The sequence below is a fragment of the Chenopodium album genome, chromosome 25 (assembly GCF_948465745.1).
Source record: "Chenopodium album chromosome 25, dcCheAlbu1.1, whole genome shotgun sequence".
NCBI classification, from domain to species: domain Eukaryota; kingdom Viridiplantae; phylum Streptophyta; class Magnoliopsida; order Caryophyllales; family Amaranthaceae; genus Chenopodium; species Chenopodium album.
The window spans coordinates 8,434,215-8,455,250 of record NC_137858.1 but is presented as its reverse complement, the minus strand read 5'-3'; the positions used below and the strand labels follow the sequence as shown (position 1 = coordinate 8,455,250).

The 21,036-nt window shown below is 35.7% G+C and overlaps 2 protein-coding genes across 2 annotated transcripts; both read right to left on the bottom strand.

Annotated features, from left to right (window-relative positions):
* Positions 1-121: 121 nt before the first annotated feature.
* Positions 122-6,969, bottom strand: LOC145614789 (uncharacterized). The gene is made up of 6 exons (XM_081669853.1): positions 6,623-6,969; positions 6,335-6,527; positions 5,385-5,471; positions 3,097-3,393; positions 2,508-2,655; positions 122-1,269 (listed from the first exon to the last, which is right to left on the bottom strand). The coding sequence occupies exons 1-6, from the start codon at positions 6,694-6,696 to the stop codon at positions 296-298; spliced, it is 1,773 nt and encodes a 590-aa protein (XP_081525979.1). The 5' UTR covers positions 6,697-6,969; the 3' UTR covers positions 122-295.
* A 2,201-nt stretch (positions 6,970-9,170) lies between these two features.
* On the bottom strand, positions 9,171-19,979 carry LOC145615521 (NADPH--cytochrome P450 reductase-like). Its single transcript, XM_081670595.1, has 18 exons — positions 19,395-19,979; positions 15,663-15,722; positions 15,469-15,545; positions 15,321-15,378; positions 15,027-15,110; positions 14,915-14,951; positions 13,945-14,014; positions 13,647-13,841; positions 12,954-13,046; positions 12,296-12,521; positions 12,113-12,196; positions 11,830-11,981; positions 11,636-11,732; positions 11,309-11,458; positions 11,139-11,216; positions 10,935-11,057; positions 10,742-10,855; positions 9,171-9,633 (listed from the first exon to the last, which is right to left on the bottom strand). Exons 1-18 carry the CDS (start codon positions 19,692-19,694, stop codon positions 9,553-9,555), a joined length of 2,079 nt encoding a protein of 692 aa, XP_081526721.1. The 5' UTR covers positions 19,695-19,979; the 3' UTR covers positions 9,171-9,552.
* Positions 19,980-21,036: the final 1,057 nt, after the last annotated feature.

Below are 21,036 nucleotides of genomic sequence, written 5' to 3'. Positions count from 1 at the left end.
AGCTTTAGATACTCCCCCAAACCTTCATATAGCAAAAACTTATGATTTCATGCTTTAAAAAACAATAAAGCAAGGGGGTGGGGAGGGGGGGGGGGGAGTTGATTTCTTTGCAACCAGAGGATTAGAGGAAAGTGGCGACTTTATGATCATACACAAATGTAATTACAATGTAATGTTTCGCATAGAAGTATAGAACAGTTGCCAAACAGAACTAGAACCACTATTTATAAACACTGACACAACAATAAGCAGAGAAAAAAGGCAGACATTTACATATATAGACCTAACCACAGTACTATAAGTTTGTTTGCTTAGATATTTCGACACTAACCGATACTTCTGTTGAAACCTCCATCTTTTCAGCACCCTCATCAACAATCCTGCTTGGTGGAACGTCAGGTGCTCCTTTCACACCTGAGGTACCACTTTGAAGATTCTGAACGGCAGAGAGCTTCTCGTTATCACTTTTTAGGGCTGAACTTTCAAAGATCTTCATGCAAGCATCATCTTCAACTTCATTCCTGGCTACATTTGCAGATTGAGAACTGCCAATATTGACCATACATTTACTAAGACCCACATCTGCACCAGTAGATGTTGCCAGGCCCTTATCAATTGATGAGTCCGGCAAACATTGGGGAAGGGAAGCATTATCTTCTTGGACTCTGGTCAATTTAGTATCTGAGCCTTGAACATTTACTGCAGTTGAAGTTCTATTTTCTATCTGTTGGGCAGCAGTAGTTCGCTCCATTCCTACAGCAGATGAGGTTCTTGCTTTCGGAAGCTGAGATACTGCAGCTGGAGGAACAGGGGGCTTTATTGCACCATTACCCTTGGCTTGTTTCCCTGCAACACAGGATGCAGTTCCTGCAGAAGCCGTGAAAGTTGGTGTCGAAGATAACCCAGTGCGTATAAAATGTACATTGGGAGGCAGAGGGCTTGAACACCCCACAGCAGAAGTCTTGATTAAAGAATCACCCCCTCTTATATGCAATGCTTTTTTTGACTGTACAGCCTTGAACATAGATGCAGCAGCTGAGGGATTGACAATTCGGGCCCCTGCAGCTACTGCAGTAGCTTGAATGGAATCAGTACTGACACTTGGTTGAGCTACCTTTTTCTGAGGCCGAGCCTTCGGCACAGATGAAGTTATGCAGGTGACTGGCGAGGACTGTGGCTGGGATGATGGAACAGAAGCTCCGGTAATTGGCAAGTCCATTTTTGAGACACTTATTTTAGGTGAAGTAGTTCCAGCAGGTGCATTGCCAACTACAAAATGAGAATAAATAAATAAAAATTAAAAAAAAAAAAAAAAAAAAAAAAGAGAGAGAGAGCAAGCTATCACCAGTCGGAAAATATAATAAACAAAGGAACGCTACGACAGGAAGAAAAGGAGAGGGCATGGAAAAAAGCGGGGGGGGGGTGTTCAGATTCAAAATTGTGGTGTAATGTGTATCCCCCCGGGGGGTGTGGTGAATACACAAAGGAAGTGTATCTTTAAGGCTTTTAAATTCATAGAGGGAGAGCCTGTCAAAAAAAAAAAAAAACAAAAAAAACAGAATTAGAGGGAGAGGATGGGGGTGGGGGTAGGGGGGGGGGGGGAGTGTATCTTTAAGGCTTTTAAAATCATAGAGGGAGAGCCTGTCAAAAACAAAAAAAAAAAATAATTAGAGGGAGAGGAAGGTGGGGGGTTACACAAAGGAAGAGTATCTTTAAGGCTTTTTAAAATCATCTTGTTGAAGATTAAAGGATGTCCTGCAACTCTGCAAGCATTAATTGTTTCATTTTTCAGCACAAATTATATTTCGATCAATGAGACCTCCATGAAACGTAAGACCTTATCCCTAAAAAAATTATTAACTAATAAAAAAATATAGGGAGAATTATATTAACACACAAAAATATTCGATATAGATTTCACTGTGTTTTGCTTGTTGGACCTTGGGGAAAGAATAAAGTATTCATTAGAAAAACACAGCCAAACCAAGATGATTAAGACAAGTTAACCTAAACTATTACCAATAAGGCCCTTGGACAGCAAATGACGAAAAAATAGATCAAGCATGATTTCCAAAGTTAGAATAAATGGGGAGCCTGCGCTTTCAATCATATCCCACTAAATTTGATGAAATGCTTCAGTACTTTATCATATCCCATGATGAAAAGCATATGAAACACTTTGAAAAGGCTTCAAAAGTTGTTGATAAAGGAACTGAGACTCAAACAACAACAAAAATGTGAAGGAAAAAGGAAAAACCCACTTCCTAAATTAACATGATAACTGAATGCTCCATAAGCCTATAAGGGACTTCAAAGACATTGTCAGATTGATCGAAGTCTTACATGATTATGGTATTAATATGTATGAACACAAAGTAGGGAATTAGTGATGGTGAAATAGCTACATAAGTTCTCATAAAAAACAGTAGTAGATAACATAACAACACAAAACTGGAAATTCCATATACTTGAGCAAAATAAAATGCACAAAAAAAATAAGATCATACCAGTGCTACAACCAGTTGAGAGCTTGTCCTTGAAAGCCATATCAAGAGCACGACGGGTAGCCAGCTGAGCCTCCGTAGGTTGTGGGCTAGCTATTTTGGTCCCTCCAATATTTAAGCTTCCCTGTTTCTTCCTAATAATATTCCACCTCTGCACACGCAAGGCAACTCTGATATACAGCATTTCAAAAAGACATTTGCATTTCTTCCAAGAGAAGAGGTGCAAGACAACAATTTAAAAGCTTGTTTGAAATATTCAACCTAATGTAAACAAATCTAGCAAACTTAGCAATGAATAAATAAATAAATAAATAAATTTCAGCCAAGATATAAGTTCACCATCCCACCATGAATGTCAAGTCTCAAATATTCAGCGCTTTGCCTTATCCTAACATTTTTGTGCCATACCTATAAGTCTGCCTATGTGCAAAACCACACATAATGACTGTTATTCCTTTGAGACAGAACATTTTAGAACAAACATAAAATTTTCTTGTCATAAACTTAAAATTCATCATTACTACTGGCAAAGCATGAAACAAATAAAATACATAAATAAAATAAAATAAAAACAGGGTAACGTTAACAAAACCTGAGCCAGCTGAGTAGCGTTTCTATTCCCCTTGAATTCTCCTTTTAAGATAGCCGCCCAACTTCCCTCACCAAATTTTTGTACGGCAGTAATCAGTTCTAGATCTTCTTCTTCCGACCATGGTTTTCTTCGCTTCCGATTGATTGGTAATCCATTTGCATCCAGCCCTTCGCCAAAGTTTCCTGAAGCTTGGGGAAATTCTGAAGAAACATGTGATGAATTGATATTAAGTGCCCTACCCTCCACACTTGAGCTGTTGGGGATACTAGACTCGTTAGCCAATCCAGAAGCAAGCACCTAAGCAGGCAAACTAATCAGCATATAAGACAAGCAATATGGTAATAATTTATGCATCAGACTAAGATATAGAAGCAGCATCACATATATTGCAGCAGAAATTGATGTTACAATTAGTGACCCATAACAAATCCATGAACTAGTCAATGAAACCTAAAACATCATACTTTAATAGTCCATCAATCCACCATTAATTTTCTCCTGGTCAGAGCTGATTAAAAAGAAATTGGTTAAGCACAAAGCCTTTCACTTCTCGAGCTCCTGCCACAGAGCAATCAACTATCCTCTGGCTCGCTCTTGGTGACAAGTCACTACAGCCACAGTGCCAAGTGAATCAGTTTTCTGATTATCCCCATATTTGAGCAATCTCTTTCAGGTGTAATACACTATTTTAAAATATCAGGTTGCTCGACAAGCTCCAATTCAATTAAGCAGTTATGGCTTGACGAATGAGGATTACTGTGTTGTTCATATTCCTGAATCCAGAATGTGTTGTTTAGATTTTAAGTACGGAATGCAAGTCATATACTCTGCCTTTGTTGGATCCCATAATAACAAGGAGACAACATGTTTGATGATGAGTGAATTCTAAATATTCTAGAAAGTTGACATTGCCCAACAAATTGGAGCATGAAGAACAAACTTTGTATTGGAAGGACGAGGTTGAGCGTGCCTACTCCATATATAATACAGTTAGTAAGTTGTTGTCATAAAGCATGCCATGAACATGGAGATTGAATCCCTGCAACCATGTTACATAGTTTGGCCTTTTCTTTGAATCTCACTCATGATGTTTCCGCTCTGTAACTTCATGAAGCAGATTCAAGCGATCAAATTCCATTCGTTTGTATTAGATTTAGATCCAGGAAACATTGAATGTGATGCAGGAGGGCCTTCGCTTTCGAAAAATTAGATAATTCAGTTTTAGCCAGGAATGACTAGGTTAAGATTGCTAATATCCAACTTTTTGGAATATGTTTAGCAAAATTGAATATTAATGAGAATCGGTTGGATACAGTAGCAAAACATATCAACACAAAAGCCAATATTGGGGCTCCAATGACCATGGCTCTCTTCTTTAAAGCAGTAAGAGGGAAGTATCATACAGGATGTTTGGTTATTAAAATCCTGTAAGGCTGAAGGTGGTACTGTAGCTTGGAGAGGGAAGATTACGATTTCAAAAGCTAGGAACTCCTAAATGGTGGAAGCCAATTCATGTGGCAATTTAGTGGTGTATGCAAAGTAAAGAATGGGTGGATCTTTACTAGGCAAGTGCAAAGCTTGCTCACCTGACCTTCTCGCAGATGTTATTTTAGTCCAGTATTTGTGGGTTGGGCACTTGAGAGTAGAAGGGACTAAAGGAGGGTAAGGGAATCCCTACCCACAAGGCCACAACCACTCTTGCTTGGCAAGATTTGAACCCCAAACCCCAAGGATATGAGGTGACCTTCTCGCAGATGTTATTTTAGTCCAGTATTTGTGGGTTGGGCACTTGAGAGTAGAAGGGACTAAAGGAGGGTAAGGGAATCCCTACCCACAAGGCCACAACCACTCTTGCTTGGCAAGATTTGAACCCCAAACCCCAAGGATATGAGGTAAGAACCTTACCAAGTGAGCCAAACCCTAATTGATAAGAGCAAAGCTTGCTTGGCTTCAAGAATGTATATTCTATCTTTAAACAACTATGTATCCCTAAGAGCATGATCCAATATCCAAATTATATTTGAATCATTTTTTAACACATGACCATTAGCCAATCTCCAAACTTAAACTACATAGAATAAAGTTTGCATCATCTGTTTTAATAAACTAGAGAAGAGAGATCTAAATTCAGACAGGCAGACATCTAAAAACAGACGGTTAATATGGCTAGCCAATTTCCCACTCAGGCTAAGACTTAAGAAAAGAACCCATTACCAGCATATAAATAGCTTAAAAAAGACAAATAAAATCAAATCTGACATTACTATGTAATTTATGTTGAATCTAACCTTTACACAGTTCAAAGCCTCTGTAGCAGCTTCATTGCTAACTGGGGGACATGCTTCCAATTCAAATTCCAGGTCACTATCATCATCCTGTATGCATTGGCATCTCCATTAAGCTATAAAATGTTTATCTGAAACCAGGAAAACATGAAAAAATAGAATGCTTATGATGCTACATAGGACATGTCATGCAATGTAACGTCATTTATTATTAACACTTGCTGCCAATACAAATTAGGGACCCAGACATTACACTTTCTTATTCCTTAATTTATTCTTATTATGTTTGACATATATTGGGGGAGTGGCTAATAATACAAAGGATTCACCAATCTATTTTTCCATTCAGTAAATTATAAAGGGTAATTCACTTTGAGGGTGTTGTAAATAGTATTCCCAGCTATCCTCTATGAGGCATAACAACCCTTGGAGGTAGAGAATGTATGTTCTTGTCCCTAACCCACCTTTTGCAAATGGTTGATACTTAATTCCTGTCTTTCCACAACATGTCTTTATAACTTAGCCAATAATATATCCAAGTTAAACAACGCTGCAACATCTATAATTAATCGTGTCAGCAAGAAAAACAAAATTTTCAAAAATAGTCTAAACACACGATTCCTCAAATACAAACAAAACCTTCTATAGATTGGCGAAAAAATAAACCAAATCAATCCATCATTTCCTTTTCACTTCAACTCAGGCTCAACTTTCGCACGATGAAGTTTACAGAAACCCAATCTCACAAGATTTTCTATCCATCAAGACTCGAAACGATTCCAGGCAAGTTTCATGTCCTAATTTCTATTGCTCAAAACTCGGCAAATAACGCAATCATGATTTTATTCAATTCATCTCATGATCTCAATGCAATACAAAGTGCAAATTCACAAAAATAAAAACCCCAAAAACAAAATAATGATTCAAAAACAAGAAATAAATCACAAACTAACCGAAGGTTGATCCTCAGGATCAATATTCTCAATCAAGGGTTTACGATAAGCCAAATGACGCCATAACATCTGATACTCCCTAGCAGTTTTGATTCCAGTTTTCGTCTTCTCCACTAACGCCTGCCAATCAATTTTCACCTCTGGAAATTGCGCAACTTCCCTAAGTAGCGACAAAACTGTTGTCGCTGAATACCTAATTTTTCACCAAAATTATCATCAGAATTTCATCAAATTCAACAAAAATCATACAATTATGAAGAACAAGAGGAGAGAGAAAGAGAAATACACCTCTGTAAGAGAGTGCAGACATCTTCTTCAGTGACGGCAACTTTCTTAAGCTTAATCTCAGTAGCATCAACCATGGCTTCCGATTAATCAAATTTCGAAGCTTACTACAACATGATTTGATGAAGATGATGAAATTAATTTGAAACTTTCCCCAAATTGAAGCTAAAACCCTAAGCTAGGGTTTAAGGTACAGTAATGGCGATGGAATTTTGAATGAATTGTTGTGAATTTTCAGCAATGGAAGGAGAAAGGGGGAGGTGAGGAGGTGGGAGGAGAGAGAAAGTACCTGTGTGACAATGACAGAACATTGAAGAGCGTGGACAAGGATTAGTGAATGGGGGAATTAACAAATTGTGTTAAGCACTTAAACTAAACTTGTTTATGCTTGTTTTATTAAATGAGGAGTTAATGAAAGTGATTGAACAATCTTTTAAACTCGTTTAATAAATGAGCTTAAATATGAACATGATACTCGTTTATATAATTTCATGAACTTCACTGGACAAAAGTTCTTATTTTCAAGAACTTCTTATTTTTGTTCATGAATAATTTATTTATTTATATAGGATTGATTGTTCATAAACAATATTGTATCATTTATTAATATTCATGAATAAGTTTGTTCATAATTGTTAATTCCTCCGTCCCCTTTTGAAAGTCCCTTATGGGCATTTTTCACGGGAATTAATAAACACACATAAGAATAGTTAAAATACATTGAAAAAGTAAATAGACATTTGGTATGCAAAAAAAGTAGAGAGAGAAAGTAATAAAAGTACATGGGAAAACAAAATTTTAAAAAATTACATGGGAAATTTAAATTTGCACAAGTATTGTTGCAAATTGGAGGGAATTTTGGTAAAAAAAATTAATATTAATAGTTGTTGGAAAAAACAAATGGGGTGAACATTTTGGGACTAAACTTTGCCCGTAAGGGACTATCAAAAGGGGACGGAGGGAGTAGTTTAAATTCGTTGGTTAGTCTTACATGCTAGACTTTATAATTACGATTTTGAGTATTATGCTTATAAGATTTTCAAATTTCAAAACCGCAAAGCTTGGTTACTAGAAAACTCGTTGATGAATGAAAAAAGAAAATTAGAAATCCTATTATGAATTCAACTTGATTAATGAATGAATTGTTCATGAGCATTTAAACATCCTAATGGAGTGAGTTAGAAATATATTTTGGGCTCAATGGAAAACTTCAGATCAAATTTGGGCTCACAAAAGATAATAAAATACTTCTTACGCTGAATTTGACTTGTTTATAATCCTACGCAACTAGAATAGTCATTTAAGAGTATAAATTTGCTTAAAAACAAAATTTAAGAGTATAATTAACATTGTAAAAAAAAGTACTTGTATGAAATAACATATAAGTATTTATCTTGATAATAACTAATTTAGTGAATTGAGATGGTGTAGAACTCATTTTGTAACTTTGAAGATACAAGTTTGAGTCCACCATCTACATAATGTTTAGAGGTTTCTCATACCTTCCCCCTCTACTCTCAAGACATTGCAAAATAAAATACTACCAATAGTGCTTGTCAAAAAAAAGTGATATAGATATTAAAATAAAAAAAGAGTAACAAATTGGTAAATACTCCGTACAAGTTTATCTCTGTGTTAAATTTGTGAAGTTTATCACTGGGTGTTGTGGTAATTTCCTAGTTAAAATAAGGGATATTTTTCCATTTTTAAGAAGAGATCCTCCAAGAAATTTTAATGGAGAACGTAAATTTGATGAAAACGAAGAACCCCACGAGCTCCATCAATGGTGAATATCAATATTAGGGGTGAAATAAAAAAAGGCAAACTAAAACACCTTTCCTTTATGGTTACTTTTCCATTAATCTCTATAGTTTTACTTAGGATTTTCATTAGATTTCCGAAAATGGTGGTGTTGAGGTTTGGTGTTCACCATTAAAGCATCTTCAAGAAACCGAAGGAGATGAAGGTGTGTGAAGATCAAAGGAGAAAGAAGAAGATGAAGGTGTTAGCTGGATAAGATACGAAGGAGGAAGGCAAACCAAGGAGTCATGGAGATGGGTCATGGTGGAGTGAGGAGGATGATTGTGATTTTTTATATTTCAAAATGTAAAAATACTTTGCTACCATGATCAACCTATGCTCCCATGTACCAAATAAGTCTAACGTGTAAGAGTAATACTGTGATTTTGGTCTAGTACAATAAAAATTGTTAATATATTTAGCTTAAATCAAAATTAATTTCACTAATGTTTCTTTTTCCTTAACCTTTTTTTAAAGTTAAAACTGCTAGGATAGCTGCCTTGCTAAGCACTTGCAATTAATCTCTCAAGTTTTTTTTTTTCACTAATGTTTCTTTTTCCTTGACCTTTTTTAAAAAATAATATGGAGTATAATTATCTGACTCCCTCCTAGACCATCTTACATATAAACATGGTTTATGTGTAGACTTATGTATGCAAGAAAATACAACTGCAAAATATCAATCTTGAACGCCTTTAACAATCATCTAATAAACCAGAACAAGTTGAAAAGGCAAATTGGTGAAGAAAGATACATAAAACTAAATTCTTATATAAACATAAAATTATAAGCTTTATTCTTCATCTTACATTAAACAAATAGTGCAATAAATTTCAAGTGTTTCCTAATGACCTACAATCTCTTGCGAGTATACTTGATAACTTCTGCAACTGCCACACAGCCTTTGATTGTAGAAACAATAAATGTATATAGATTCGACAATGTTCTATCCTCTAGTCAGCCAAAAACGGTGACAATAGATACAGAAAAGTGGAGTAAGCAACGACTTACTTCCCACCATCCACTATCATCTGCTGTAGGATTTTTGAGTTTGGATGGAAAATGAGTCGACTGTGCTCAAAGAGCCCTGTAATTACTGCTCGAACGAGAACAAGGTAACTCCTAGATACAGCTTACCACACATCCCGAAGGTATCGTCCATCTGCCTGCAATTTCTTCACAACAGATTCTGCATTCGAGGAGTCTACCTTCTCCTGAAAACATATCACAAAACAGTATAAACTTTGTCAAATCTGTACAGGTTTTGTTATACTTCGTATATGACTACCATACAAAATTGAGTCAGCTAACTGGAACAGAAGCTCCTAATCATCTTCATCCGTTTAACTATAGGTTACACACTACCGAGTACAAAATAGCAGTGACAGCACTTGGTCAAGGCATAGAACAATAGCACATATTACTCCTCTATTCAACCTCCCCTTCAATGCCACCAAATGATAAAGCAAAATATCAGGTCTAGGTAGAGGGGCAGAGTAGGGATAGAGTCCAACAAAAATCCAAACCACAGATAGAGATAACTTCAAAGTTCAAAGGCATACGAATATGAACAAAGGCCAACTACATATTGACTTCACATGTCCTAATTTGGGCGAACAAACTGCGAGTAAGAAATTTATCTAGTAGTTTACGACTTGTTCATATAAGAAAAATGTAAAAATTGGCCAATGAGATGTAAGCATTTTAAGTAACTCAATATATTTCTTCACATATACCTGACATCATTTTCTCCAAAAAAAAAAAAAAAAAAAAAACCTGATATCAATATTCAACTAAATAGTTCACGGCTTTCATACTCTTTTGAAATGATATGAAAAATGTCACTACCAACGATGGTTCACAAACCAATCATCATAGATTTTCGATCTAAGTGAAGCCAAATCAAATTTTGGGAGGTGCTGCATTACCAAGGCATTTAGTAACATGTTCAACATGACTTGATTTTAAATTACAAAACTAAAGTTTATAAAGACAAAACTAGCTGAAGGAAAAAGATCAGAGAAACAATGATAAGGATTCCTGCAGTGTTTCATAGCAGTTAACTTCAAAAAATCCTTTGTACGATAAATAGGTCTAGGCGAAATGATAATATGAAACATATACTGCAGTACTGAACTACTCTTGTACAATAATGATATCAGCCAGACAGCAACCAGTAATTATGACTAACTTTTACGAATAGTATTCTGATAACGTCAGACAATAGCCTGTCTATTAGCTGTGAAATACTTTGTGTGTGTGGGTGGGGTGGGTGTGGGTGGGTGGGTGTGTGTGTGGGGGGGGGGGGGGGGGTATGAGTACCTGCTCCTGAACAATATTGTGCAAAGTTCGATGAACATCTCGAGCCATGCCCTTGGCATCACCACAGACATATAAGTAACCACCAGAAGAAATCAGACTCCACAAGTACGAGGCCTGAAATCACAATTTTAAGGTAAATCATTGCTTGGCAAGATTATAAAGGAGACTCATTATTGAATGTGAAAACACACACCTTGTCCATCATCTTATGCTGAACATACTCCTTTTGAGACCCCTCCCTTGAAAATGCAAGAATCAGCTCTGAAAGAGCTCCTTCTTCGACAAAATTGTTCAGCTCTTCCTCATAGATGAAATCCTACAGATTAAGCAATATATAAGCACTAAATTGGCCGGTTCCACAAAATTTACAGGTTTCAGAAGAGTAGTATATAAGCACCATTCTACGATTTCTACATCCAAAGAAGAGTATAGCAGGACCAAGTTGGACGCCGTCCTGTTTTAAAGCCAGTCTTTCCTGAAAAACAGATGCACAGTTAAAATTTGAAATTTCAGCTATCTAAATACTAAATAACCCATACATGTGCAGAATATTAGAGGAGCATAAACCTGTAAAAATCCTCGGAAAGGAGCCAAACCAGTTCCAGGTCCCACCATGATTATTGGAACTGAAGGGTCTGCCGGCAACTTGAAGTTAGATGCTCTGATAAAGATTGGAGCCCAGCTACAATTCTGGCTTTTCTCTAAAGGAACTGAATTCTGTCCATATAAGAAAAAAATTCAGACAACTGTCATGGTTTGACATGCAACAGCATGCGGTCACAAAATCCACAATACAACACATAAATAATGGGCTACAAAATACATATAACAACATTCTGACAAGTAATATGTGTTTAACTCAATGCTAGCATAAGCAAAGTTTGTTCCTATTACCTTCATCCAAGTTGAACAGATTCCTTTGTGGATTCTCCCTGTAGGGGTAGGACCATAAACCAAGGCACATGTGACATGAACTCGGTTTGGATATAGTCTGCAGACACATGTCAAGCAGTTCAGATTTTAGAATCTCCATATTCTTATGAGAATCAAACACCAATAAACTAATACAAAGCCTAAAGTTGAGCCACCTTGGTGAGGATGAGATAGAATAGTAACGTGGTTGTAACCGAGGAGCCACAGAAGCGAAAAATACCCCAAGAGGAGGCTTTGCTGATGGAAATTCAGACATGACCTCCAAAAGACTCCTTTGACTAGCAACAATCCAAGCTGAATACTCATCCTAAACAAGTAAACAGATATAATTTCCAAAGAGAATGATTTAACAAGATCAGGGAGAAACAAAGTACCAAAAAATAAAAAGTTAAATCAATTTTTTGCAGAAAGACCACTTGAAAATGTAGATATATTAACCTTGCCCTCAGGTGATGCCAAATGCTTCAATCTCTCTGCCTCACCGGGTTCTGATGCATGAGCAGCCAAAGCAAGTAGTGCAGCCTGAGTATAATAGCTAAATAAGAACCAATAATGCCAATTTCCCAGTATGAAACCAAAATTAAAAATAAGCTCAGTGCAAGGGAAAAGAAAGAGAATAACCTTTCTAGGAGAGGTTAAAACATCAGCATATCGAGCCAGAGCAGAGCGAAGTGTACAAGGACCAGGAAATGGTGGTGGTAGTGAGCCACCCAAAGGTGTACCATCTTCTGCATCTGTGTGAATCGAGAAAATTAAATCCAGTGGCTGACCCAATAGCTTTCCTGCTTCTTCCACAATTTCATCACAATTCTCGGCATAGACTCCAACATGATCTCCAGTTTCATAACTGAAACAATAATGATAAAGTTTAAGGCTTATCTCCTTCAGAGAACAAAACGAATGCAGAACAATTTGATAATAGCTTACAAGCGAACTCCTTCAGAGAACAGAACGAATGCAAAACAATTTGATAATAGCTTACAAGCGAAGTTTTTATTTCGGAAATAAAAAATAAAGATGGAGAAAAGACTCGTGGAATCCCTTTGAGCACCAACTTCATTCCAACCAGACAATACACGAAGTAGTAATGGGCAATGAAGAATAGTCAGACTCTTATATAGTTCTCTTGCACACTTGAACACAAGTAAAATTGTACATATCCGCATGATGCAATGAAATACAGACATACAGTGGACATGACAAGAAGGGACTCTGCCATATATTTATATATAGTATATACACCAAGGTGCCAAGGTTAGTCAGTTAAACGAATACTTACGTTAATCCAGTGCCTGCTATATCAAACTCCAAGTGTATACAGGAGCGGTCAGATTCTGGTTTATGAAGCTCCTTTTGCACCGCCACATTAGCTCTTTTGGAATTTCAAAAGAAAAGAAACTAAGTTAGCCTGACAGATTTAGCAAAAACAGGAAACAATGTGTGTGATCTACTAGGCAACCTATAATGTCCAATAAGATAACAAGTACTCGTATTTTATAGTTCCAATATTAGGTACACATGAAAGTAAGTAAGAAAAGTGTGGTATCATAGCTCAGGAAAAAAAAAAAAAAACTAGTCTAAAATAAGCTCGTTAATCAAAGGAAAAGCTTTGACAATGTCTGCCGCAATGTATAAAAAGGGTCAAGGCACACCAAGGCGTTTCAGAGCTCCCTTCACCTACGGAGTGCCTTAGTACGCCTCGCTGAAGTGATGTGCATAATAAACAATGTATAAAATTTTTGAAAAAACAGTAGTGCGCCTGCGCCTCATCAAAATCACCTCGCCTAGACAGCTAGACCACAAAAGGCACATGACCCCAAATGACTTGCACCAAGGCAGGCCTATTCAAACACTGGTCTGCCAAACAGAGATACTAAAGACTTGGCTTAATATGCCACTAGACTATTACGAGTCAATAAAAAAATTAAATTATGAAATTTCAACTGTGAGTCCAGGCAGTACTTGAATATACCTGCATGGATGATGAATATCAAAAGCTGCATTGCCATTTGCCATAGTGTTGTACTGATTTTCTAAGGTTGTGACAGCAGATTCGTGAACGACTACACGATATTCAAGAATAGCAGCTGTGTATGGTGTTGACACAGTATTTGTATCATCTGCATCTTTCAAAATCTTGTCCAACTCTGGCCACAAAGATTCCCGCCTATATGGAAGATAAACGTGTAATCAATACAACAGCAAAGAATCGACCAATAAGCATACTCGCAGAATATCAGCAGTAGAGTTAAAATTCAACTGATACACACCAAGCAGTAAAATCGTCCTCAATACATTGATCATCATCGCCAAGACCAACAGGGACCAGACGCTTTGCACCTGAGACATGGAGCACATCAGAAGAATTCAATAGATATTTGTTAGTAAGCCGCCCATATAATGATATAAACAAAAAATATGAGACCAAGAGAAGATGATACTCGACATAAAGAGAGTACAGAATTTCACATTAAGAAGAGTAAATGGGTTAAGTACATGAGTTAGTAATTGGCCTAATTTAGCCACACTTAGAGTTAAAGTGAGATTCTAGAACTAAGCTAAGCATAGCTACTTGCAAAACTTAGCTAAGTACATACCTATGTACCCAACGTAATCAATCTTTACAATGGGTATTACAAAAAGATAATTTTTTTAAATGGTACTTCTCAAATAAGCCAACAAGATAAGGACTCTTATCAAGCTAAGAGTATTTCCTTACAGTACAATATATATTCCATACATAAACAAAAATCTGTTCTTCATAATTTTAGTTACTCGTCTTCTTATTCCAATTTGTAATTATAAGATGTTTTGTAATTTAGTTCACCCTATTTAACTAAACGGATAAAATTTGATGCAACTGTAACAAGAAAAACTCAACACATTAGCTAAAGTGCTAAACTAGTGTATTTCAAATAGAAATTAGGTGTGAAAACTTAAATGGGTTAGGCAACTTAGGTTTGTGGACCCAGTTTATTATACAGGTCAAGTTTGTGTTGAAGGTTTATGGCCTGATTTTTAAAAGGGACATGTTGGTGTTGAAGGTTCTCCAACCAGTTAATCTTCAATCCAAACATGACCCAACACATCCTGTTTGCTCTAAAAAATACCCAAATTCTACTTGTGGACATCATTGCAAGTGCTAGTATAATCAAAATATGCCTACTCAACATGGCAGTGTGTTAGTATATTATTGACCATATAGAAGTATGGAATAAATGTAACACGATTTTTTGGTACCTAGTTCAACGAGCTTTTCGTCTAGATCCTTTCCAATCTGTTCCAGAAAAGGTCACACCATTAGTTAGTAAGCAAATGAATAAGAAGTGGTTGGCCTTAAAAGATAATTTACCTTGTTGAAGTGTTCATACTGACGATTTCCCAAGCCAAAAACACCATATGTCAATTGCTGAAGCCATGGTTCCCTCTCATTACCCTACAATTTTAATTTTTTTTACACACACAAAAAAAAAAAAAAAAGAATCAAAAACAGACCCACCATTTACAGAATGCTGTAACTGAACTTGCCACTAACTTCCACAAAGAGCTCTTTCAAAAAAAAAAAAAAAACTTTCCAAAGAGCTCCTTCCACTACCCCCCCCCCCCCCCCAACAAAAAATGGACAGGAAAGAAAATGGTACAATACCTCTGTGAACCATTTGTAAAACCGAGCAGCATTATCAGTAGGCTCCCCATCTCCATAACTACAATGTCAATGATGTCTGTTTATAAATTACTTAACAATTGATAAACAACAAATGTAAGATATATACTCACAAAATAAGTGAGCTTACGTGGCAACCATGAAGAATGCTAAAGATTCTTTTTTTAGTTTTTCTTCATATTGGTCATCGTCCGCAGCATAATCATCCTATTTTAATAGGTGGAAAACAACATTTTTAGACAATTTACAAAAAAATAGATCTAGATAGAAACTTGCAAAGGATACACTCAATCAACAAATAAAAGCAGTAGTTGCCTCACTTACCAGGTCAACAACCTTCACTAAAGCCTTGTCATATCTTGCCTTGATCTCTTCTGCTAAAGCCTGCAGACAATCACAAAAAAATAATGAAAATGACACTGATACTTCATATGTACAAGTCTACAACAAAAAGGTCACTGCAGGTACAGCAACAAACAGAAACAAGTTCAATGCCCTATTGAAACTCTGTAAAACCATTCCACACCCACTCTTTCTACTACTACTACGACCATCACTTCAAATAATCTATCAGCCTAACTAACTCTTCTTATTCCATACATCTGTTGCTTTATTAATCCACGACTATTTATCTATATAAAATCTGCATGCAATGTTACTTGTCAGCTTTCAATATCGAAGCAATAACTTAAAATATTCTTAATGTGAGTCAATAACCTTAAAAAAAATGATACAGATATAGAACGGAGTCTTATTACTATTAGGATCTATGATGAGCAGAGATATCAAAGAAAAACTTAATATGTACCATAATGATTTAACAAATTATAATGATTAAATGATTTATTCAAGTTTCATCTCGCAGAAATAAAAAGATTTGCATTTCCAACCATATTGGACTTGGAAGGAAGGAATGTGAAATTTCCAATTTTTATGCAAGTATGCCACTGGGAAGCACCAACCTTTCCAACCATAGGGCCATCAATTTAAAGATTGGTATGACCTCTTGTCTCAGTCTAATTTCTATTTTTTTTATAGGCTATAACAATGTATGTAGGGATTTTCTAGCGCCTTGGCACCCCTCATTAGAATAAGGCACACTTAATAAATAGCGAAAAAAATCCTGGTAAAAAGCTGTGCACCTCAAGACTCGCATCAGTGCGCCCCTTTGTGCCTCACTGAAATCGCCTTGCCTAGACCAAAAAATAGAGTCTCAGCACCTAGAGGCATCTATACAGTGGGTTATAAGGAATCATATAAAATAGGATACCAAGGGGACATCAAACCAACACAAACAGGAAGGCTACAAGTAATCAGCCAACAATTTCCATTGCTCCAAGACATGTACATATCTCCCAAATCAAAGGAGATGTACAAACAAAATTGAAATATCCTCAATAATAAACATGATTGATCTTGTCTGCACAATCATAGAAAGATAAACGATTTTCATATCAAAGCGCTTGACTCCAACCATACAAGATCGTTTGAAATTGAAGCTTGGAGTAATAAGGTTTTGTCTTCCCTTCAGAAATCCGCCAATTCTCCATACAAATACACCAAATAGACAATAGATCTAGTTTCCACAATTTGAAATTCATTCATCCTTCAAACTCGCCTTTCCAAGCTACTTAAATATCTTTGATTAATCTCTCATTCCAAAATCATGGTTCTTTTAATTTTATTGGAAGATAGTTGAACAATGCCATACCATATGCACGTTCCACATTAAGTTCAATTATAAGGAGGAACAAACCATGAGGCAAGGTTGTAATTTCTAATTTGCGTAGAGTTGTCATCAGCCATGTCATAAAAACTCTTCGCCCATGTAGGAGCTGAACAAAGCTGGCAGAAACAAAGCATCAAATAACAATGCCAGTGAGCAGTGAGTAGTGAGCACACTTGCCTCCTCAGTCATACTCCTTGTGCATTAATTGCAGAGCTAGTGAAAGGAAAAGCAGAATCAGTTGTACTCTGCAAATAATTTCCAGGGACAATTGAATACTTATCTATTGAAATAAGTCATGAACTTCTGTCAAATAGGGAGACTGCAGACTTGAAGGTCACAAATCTCACAATCTCATTTTTCCTTTCATCTTTCTCTCTGTCTTCATATACGGAATTCAACATGTCATTGTCTGAATTCAATTATAAATTTCCAGACTTAAGTAAGTTCTGCAGTAGTTATCAATCCATGATTCCATGGTAATTTTCATTATAGCTTACCACACATCACTCAAAACACAAGCATCTAGTGAATTTAAAAGCTTTCAACAGCAAAAATATAAGGCTTGTTAAACAAATCAGATGCTATCAACTAGTGTTGCATGGGTATATGACTTGATTTGATTCAATTTGATATGGAGTACAGGAGCAAGGATGAAGAGTGCAAACATCTAATCAGTATAGTCATACACACATGTGCACGCACACATATACAATACTTTTCAACACTTTTCACTAGTTGCAAGATCGAAAATATAGAGAGAACAAAGAGAATAGTGGAGTTGCTAGCTAGCCCAAGTTGGTTAGTTGTATTGTTTTCAAAGGATTAATTATTAACCTTTTTCACTTCATTTAGGGCATTAGGATATCAAATAGACTTCAACCATGGAAGTGAAAGGATCGGCTGATCGCTAGCCCCTCCTTTTTTGAGACGCTTGCAAAAACAATGGCCAGGTCAGCAAAAATTTAGATTGACCCTGTCTACTTTGACCATCCACAAACCAGTGACCCCTAAGCTTTTGCACTTCTAATCTGGCAGCCATTGATGTAGCCTGTAATCCTCACATCAAATGATTTCAATCTACCTAATCTGAAATCACTTCAATAATCAACTGCATGAATTGTGGGACAAAATAAGACAATTTCAGCAGCGGTTGCTAGCAATCAGAGTCGCATAAGACACAGCTGCCGACGCATCCAATCTAAATTGCAATTTTGGGGTCCACCCACATTCTGGGAAACAATGTTACCTAGCCTTAAAAAACAAAAGTACCAGCTTAATTCTTTGCCTATAGAACCCTGCCTCTATGAGGTTCGTATCAGAAAAATTGGCTCCAGCCCCTCTAAGGATCAATGAAGTATCATGTCTTTAGCATCTTATAAAATATTACATCTTCCTTTAGATTATCCTCTGTTTCTTACTCCCTGCCTGCACCGTTCAATAATTCCCTCTACATATATCCATTTCTATGGTTTACCATGAAGACAAGAAGCCTCTACAATATCATCTCCAGAGTATAAACTTCAAACCAAACTTTTTCAATTTAGTGCATAACCTCATTTATACTAGCTTTATACTATTACTAATACTACAGCCAAATTCCATTCCATTTTCCGATATTTTTTAGTTGATGTATAGATAGTTTACATTGATGATGTCATGCATATTAGATCTATTTTGTTGCTAATATCTATCCTTTTGGTAATTATTAGATAAAATAACTAGATGTTATTGTCTTTTAATTTACAATAGATTTAGTTTAAGGAATAATTAAAAGTATGTTGATTTAATTGAATTGAAAGTATTAACGGAGAAGGCTAGTTAAATTTTGAAGAACAACCAAATTAATCGAACTTTTTCCAAGCATCTCGGCTTCTCAAAGTTCAACTCTCAAGCATCTCGGCTTCTCAAAGTTCAACTCTCAAGCATACATCTAATTAACATGTCGAAGTTCAGTTCTCAAACATCTATCCAACAAACACTTCTGCCTCTTAAATACACAAAATTTCATCCAATCAACAATTCAACATTATCTCAACAAAATTAGCTCAACTAATTCTTCCACCAATCAACCAAATCACCACGAACTCGCTTTCATTCATTGAACTTCATCCTACTCCCAGCAGTTTTACGAGCAAAGCACAATCTAACATCCAATTAACACTTCCAAACCTTAATAACCTATCCTAACAGTCAATTTTTTACCATGAAATCCACAATTTTTCAACAATTCGAAATGCATGCGATCAATCAACAACAAAACAATCAAATTAACATCAAATTCATAACCATTCACAATTTAACAACAAACACAAAATCATCAAATTTACCTTAGCAAAACCCTCGGCAGTACCAGTTTGAGTACCAAAAAACACCGTAACCTTAGTTTTACCAGCAGCAATCTCAAGCTCATCTTCCTCAGGTTCAACCTTCAATGGTTTCGGAGCAACAAAAGCCGAAGAATCTCTACCTCGATCGTTCGATCTTCGCCATAAAATAACCACCAATCCAATAATCACTGCAATCGAAGTCGTCAAAATGACAATCGCAGAAGAATTTGACGGCGAATCCAATGAAACTCCGAGCACCGATTCGATGGATCGGATCAAATCGGAGCTCGTAGACGCCATTGATGAGAGGTGAGTTTCTCTCTCCTCTAAGGGTTTCTCGAAGGTTCAGGAAACCCTAGGGATTAGTTTTGAGAGGGTTGGTGAAACTCTCTGATTCAACACAATCTCTTCTCTCTTTCTTCTTCCTCCTATCACTGAATGGAAATGGGTGGATTTTTTTTATTTTTTTTTCGATTTTTAATTTTTAATTTTTATGTAGTATTTTATTATTGTTGTTATTAATAGTCTTATAAAGGTGGTATTTTATTTTGTTATTTGTATAACCAAAAATACAAAATAAAATCATGGTTTTGAGAAATCTAGGCAATTCTTTTGTTTTGTGGGAGTGTGCAATAAAAAGTATGGGGGAGTATGATCATATTTATCACTATGAAAAAAGTTGCTTTTCTTCCTGACCTTTCTTGATTTTTGGTTGGTAAGATTTGTATATTCTAGTATCTTATCCAATCCATCTCTCAAAAAATTCATACTTTGATAAAAATACATTTACTCTATATTGAATTATGTTTATTAATTCTTATATGTGGCTGGTTGTCTGCGTTACTTCGTTAATATTGTAGGGGTTACTTTATTAGTGTTATAGGGGTAACTCGATAATTGTTATGTGGTCAACCATAATGAGGGTTATTTTATTAGTGTTGCATGGGTTACTCTATTAGTGTTTAAAGGGTTACTCGACTAGTATTATAGTATTAGATGTTAAATCTAAAATAGTAGATGAAATATGTTCAACACAAACTAGTAACTGACAGATATAAATGTGATGTTGGTTCTTAATAACGACAACTCAAAAAACTAGTTTTGTTAGCTTTTGTACAACATTAAAAAGTTAAAGCTATGGTAAATTTTAACTTAGTTATTTTTTAAGTTGTGTTGATAGGGTTGTGCAACTGTGCAAGTAACTATAAAAACTTGAGCCTAATCCCAAAGTCATGAAATTTCTACCTGCATATGTGGGTAACTGAAACAAATATCACTTGTACTACATGGTTAAGATTATAGGAAATATCTTACGGTACTATAATTAACAAAATAAGTGATTTTATTCTAGCACTCTTAGCTTTTTAAAATAGTTAGGATTTTTTGAGATTGTATACATAAGTAGAGTTTATGTACACAAAACACACAACAACAATTACAAAAACAGCAACAAACCCATAGTCATCTACTAAAATAAAAATAAAGTTGTACTGTAACAATACTAACAAACAAGTCAATGATATATATATATATATATATATATATATATATATATATATATATATATATATATATATATATATATATATATATATATAAAATACATTTCCAAAGCTTTAGATATGAAGTTTAAAAATAAAGC

What these genes read in the sequence shown, in the direction of transcription:
- LOC145615521 (XM_081670595.1), bottom strand. Translation starts at nt 19,694, where the DNA reads ATGGCGTCTACGAGCTCCGATTTGATCCGATCCATCGAATCGGTGCTC. An exon ending in TAGTGAAGGTTGTTGACCTG is followed by an intron (nt 15,546 to 15,662) that starts GTAAGTGAGGCA and finishes CTATTAAAATAG; the next exon opens with GATGATTATGCTGCGGACGA. An exon ending in AGCATAAGATGATGGACAAG is followed by an intron (nt 10,856 to 10,934) that starts GTGTGTGTTTTC and finishes TTGTGATTTCAG; the next exon opens with GCCTCGTACTTGTGGAGTCT.
- LOC145614789 (XM_081669853.1), bottom strand. Translation starts at nt 6,696, where the DNA reads ATGGTTGATGCTACTGAGATTAAGCTTAAGAAAGTTGCCGTCACTGAA. An exon ending in ATCCTGAGGATCAACCTTCG is followed by an intron (nt 5,472 to 6,334) that starts GTTAGTTTGTGA and finishes CAATGCATACAG; the next exon opens with GATGATGATAGTGACCTGGA. An exon ending in CTCAACTGGTTGTAGCACTG is followed by an intron (nt 1,270 to 2,507) that starts GTATGATCTTAT and finishes CTCATTTTGTAG; the next exon opens with TTGGCAATGCACCTGCTGGA.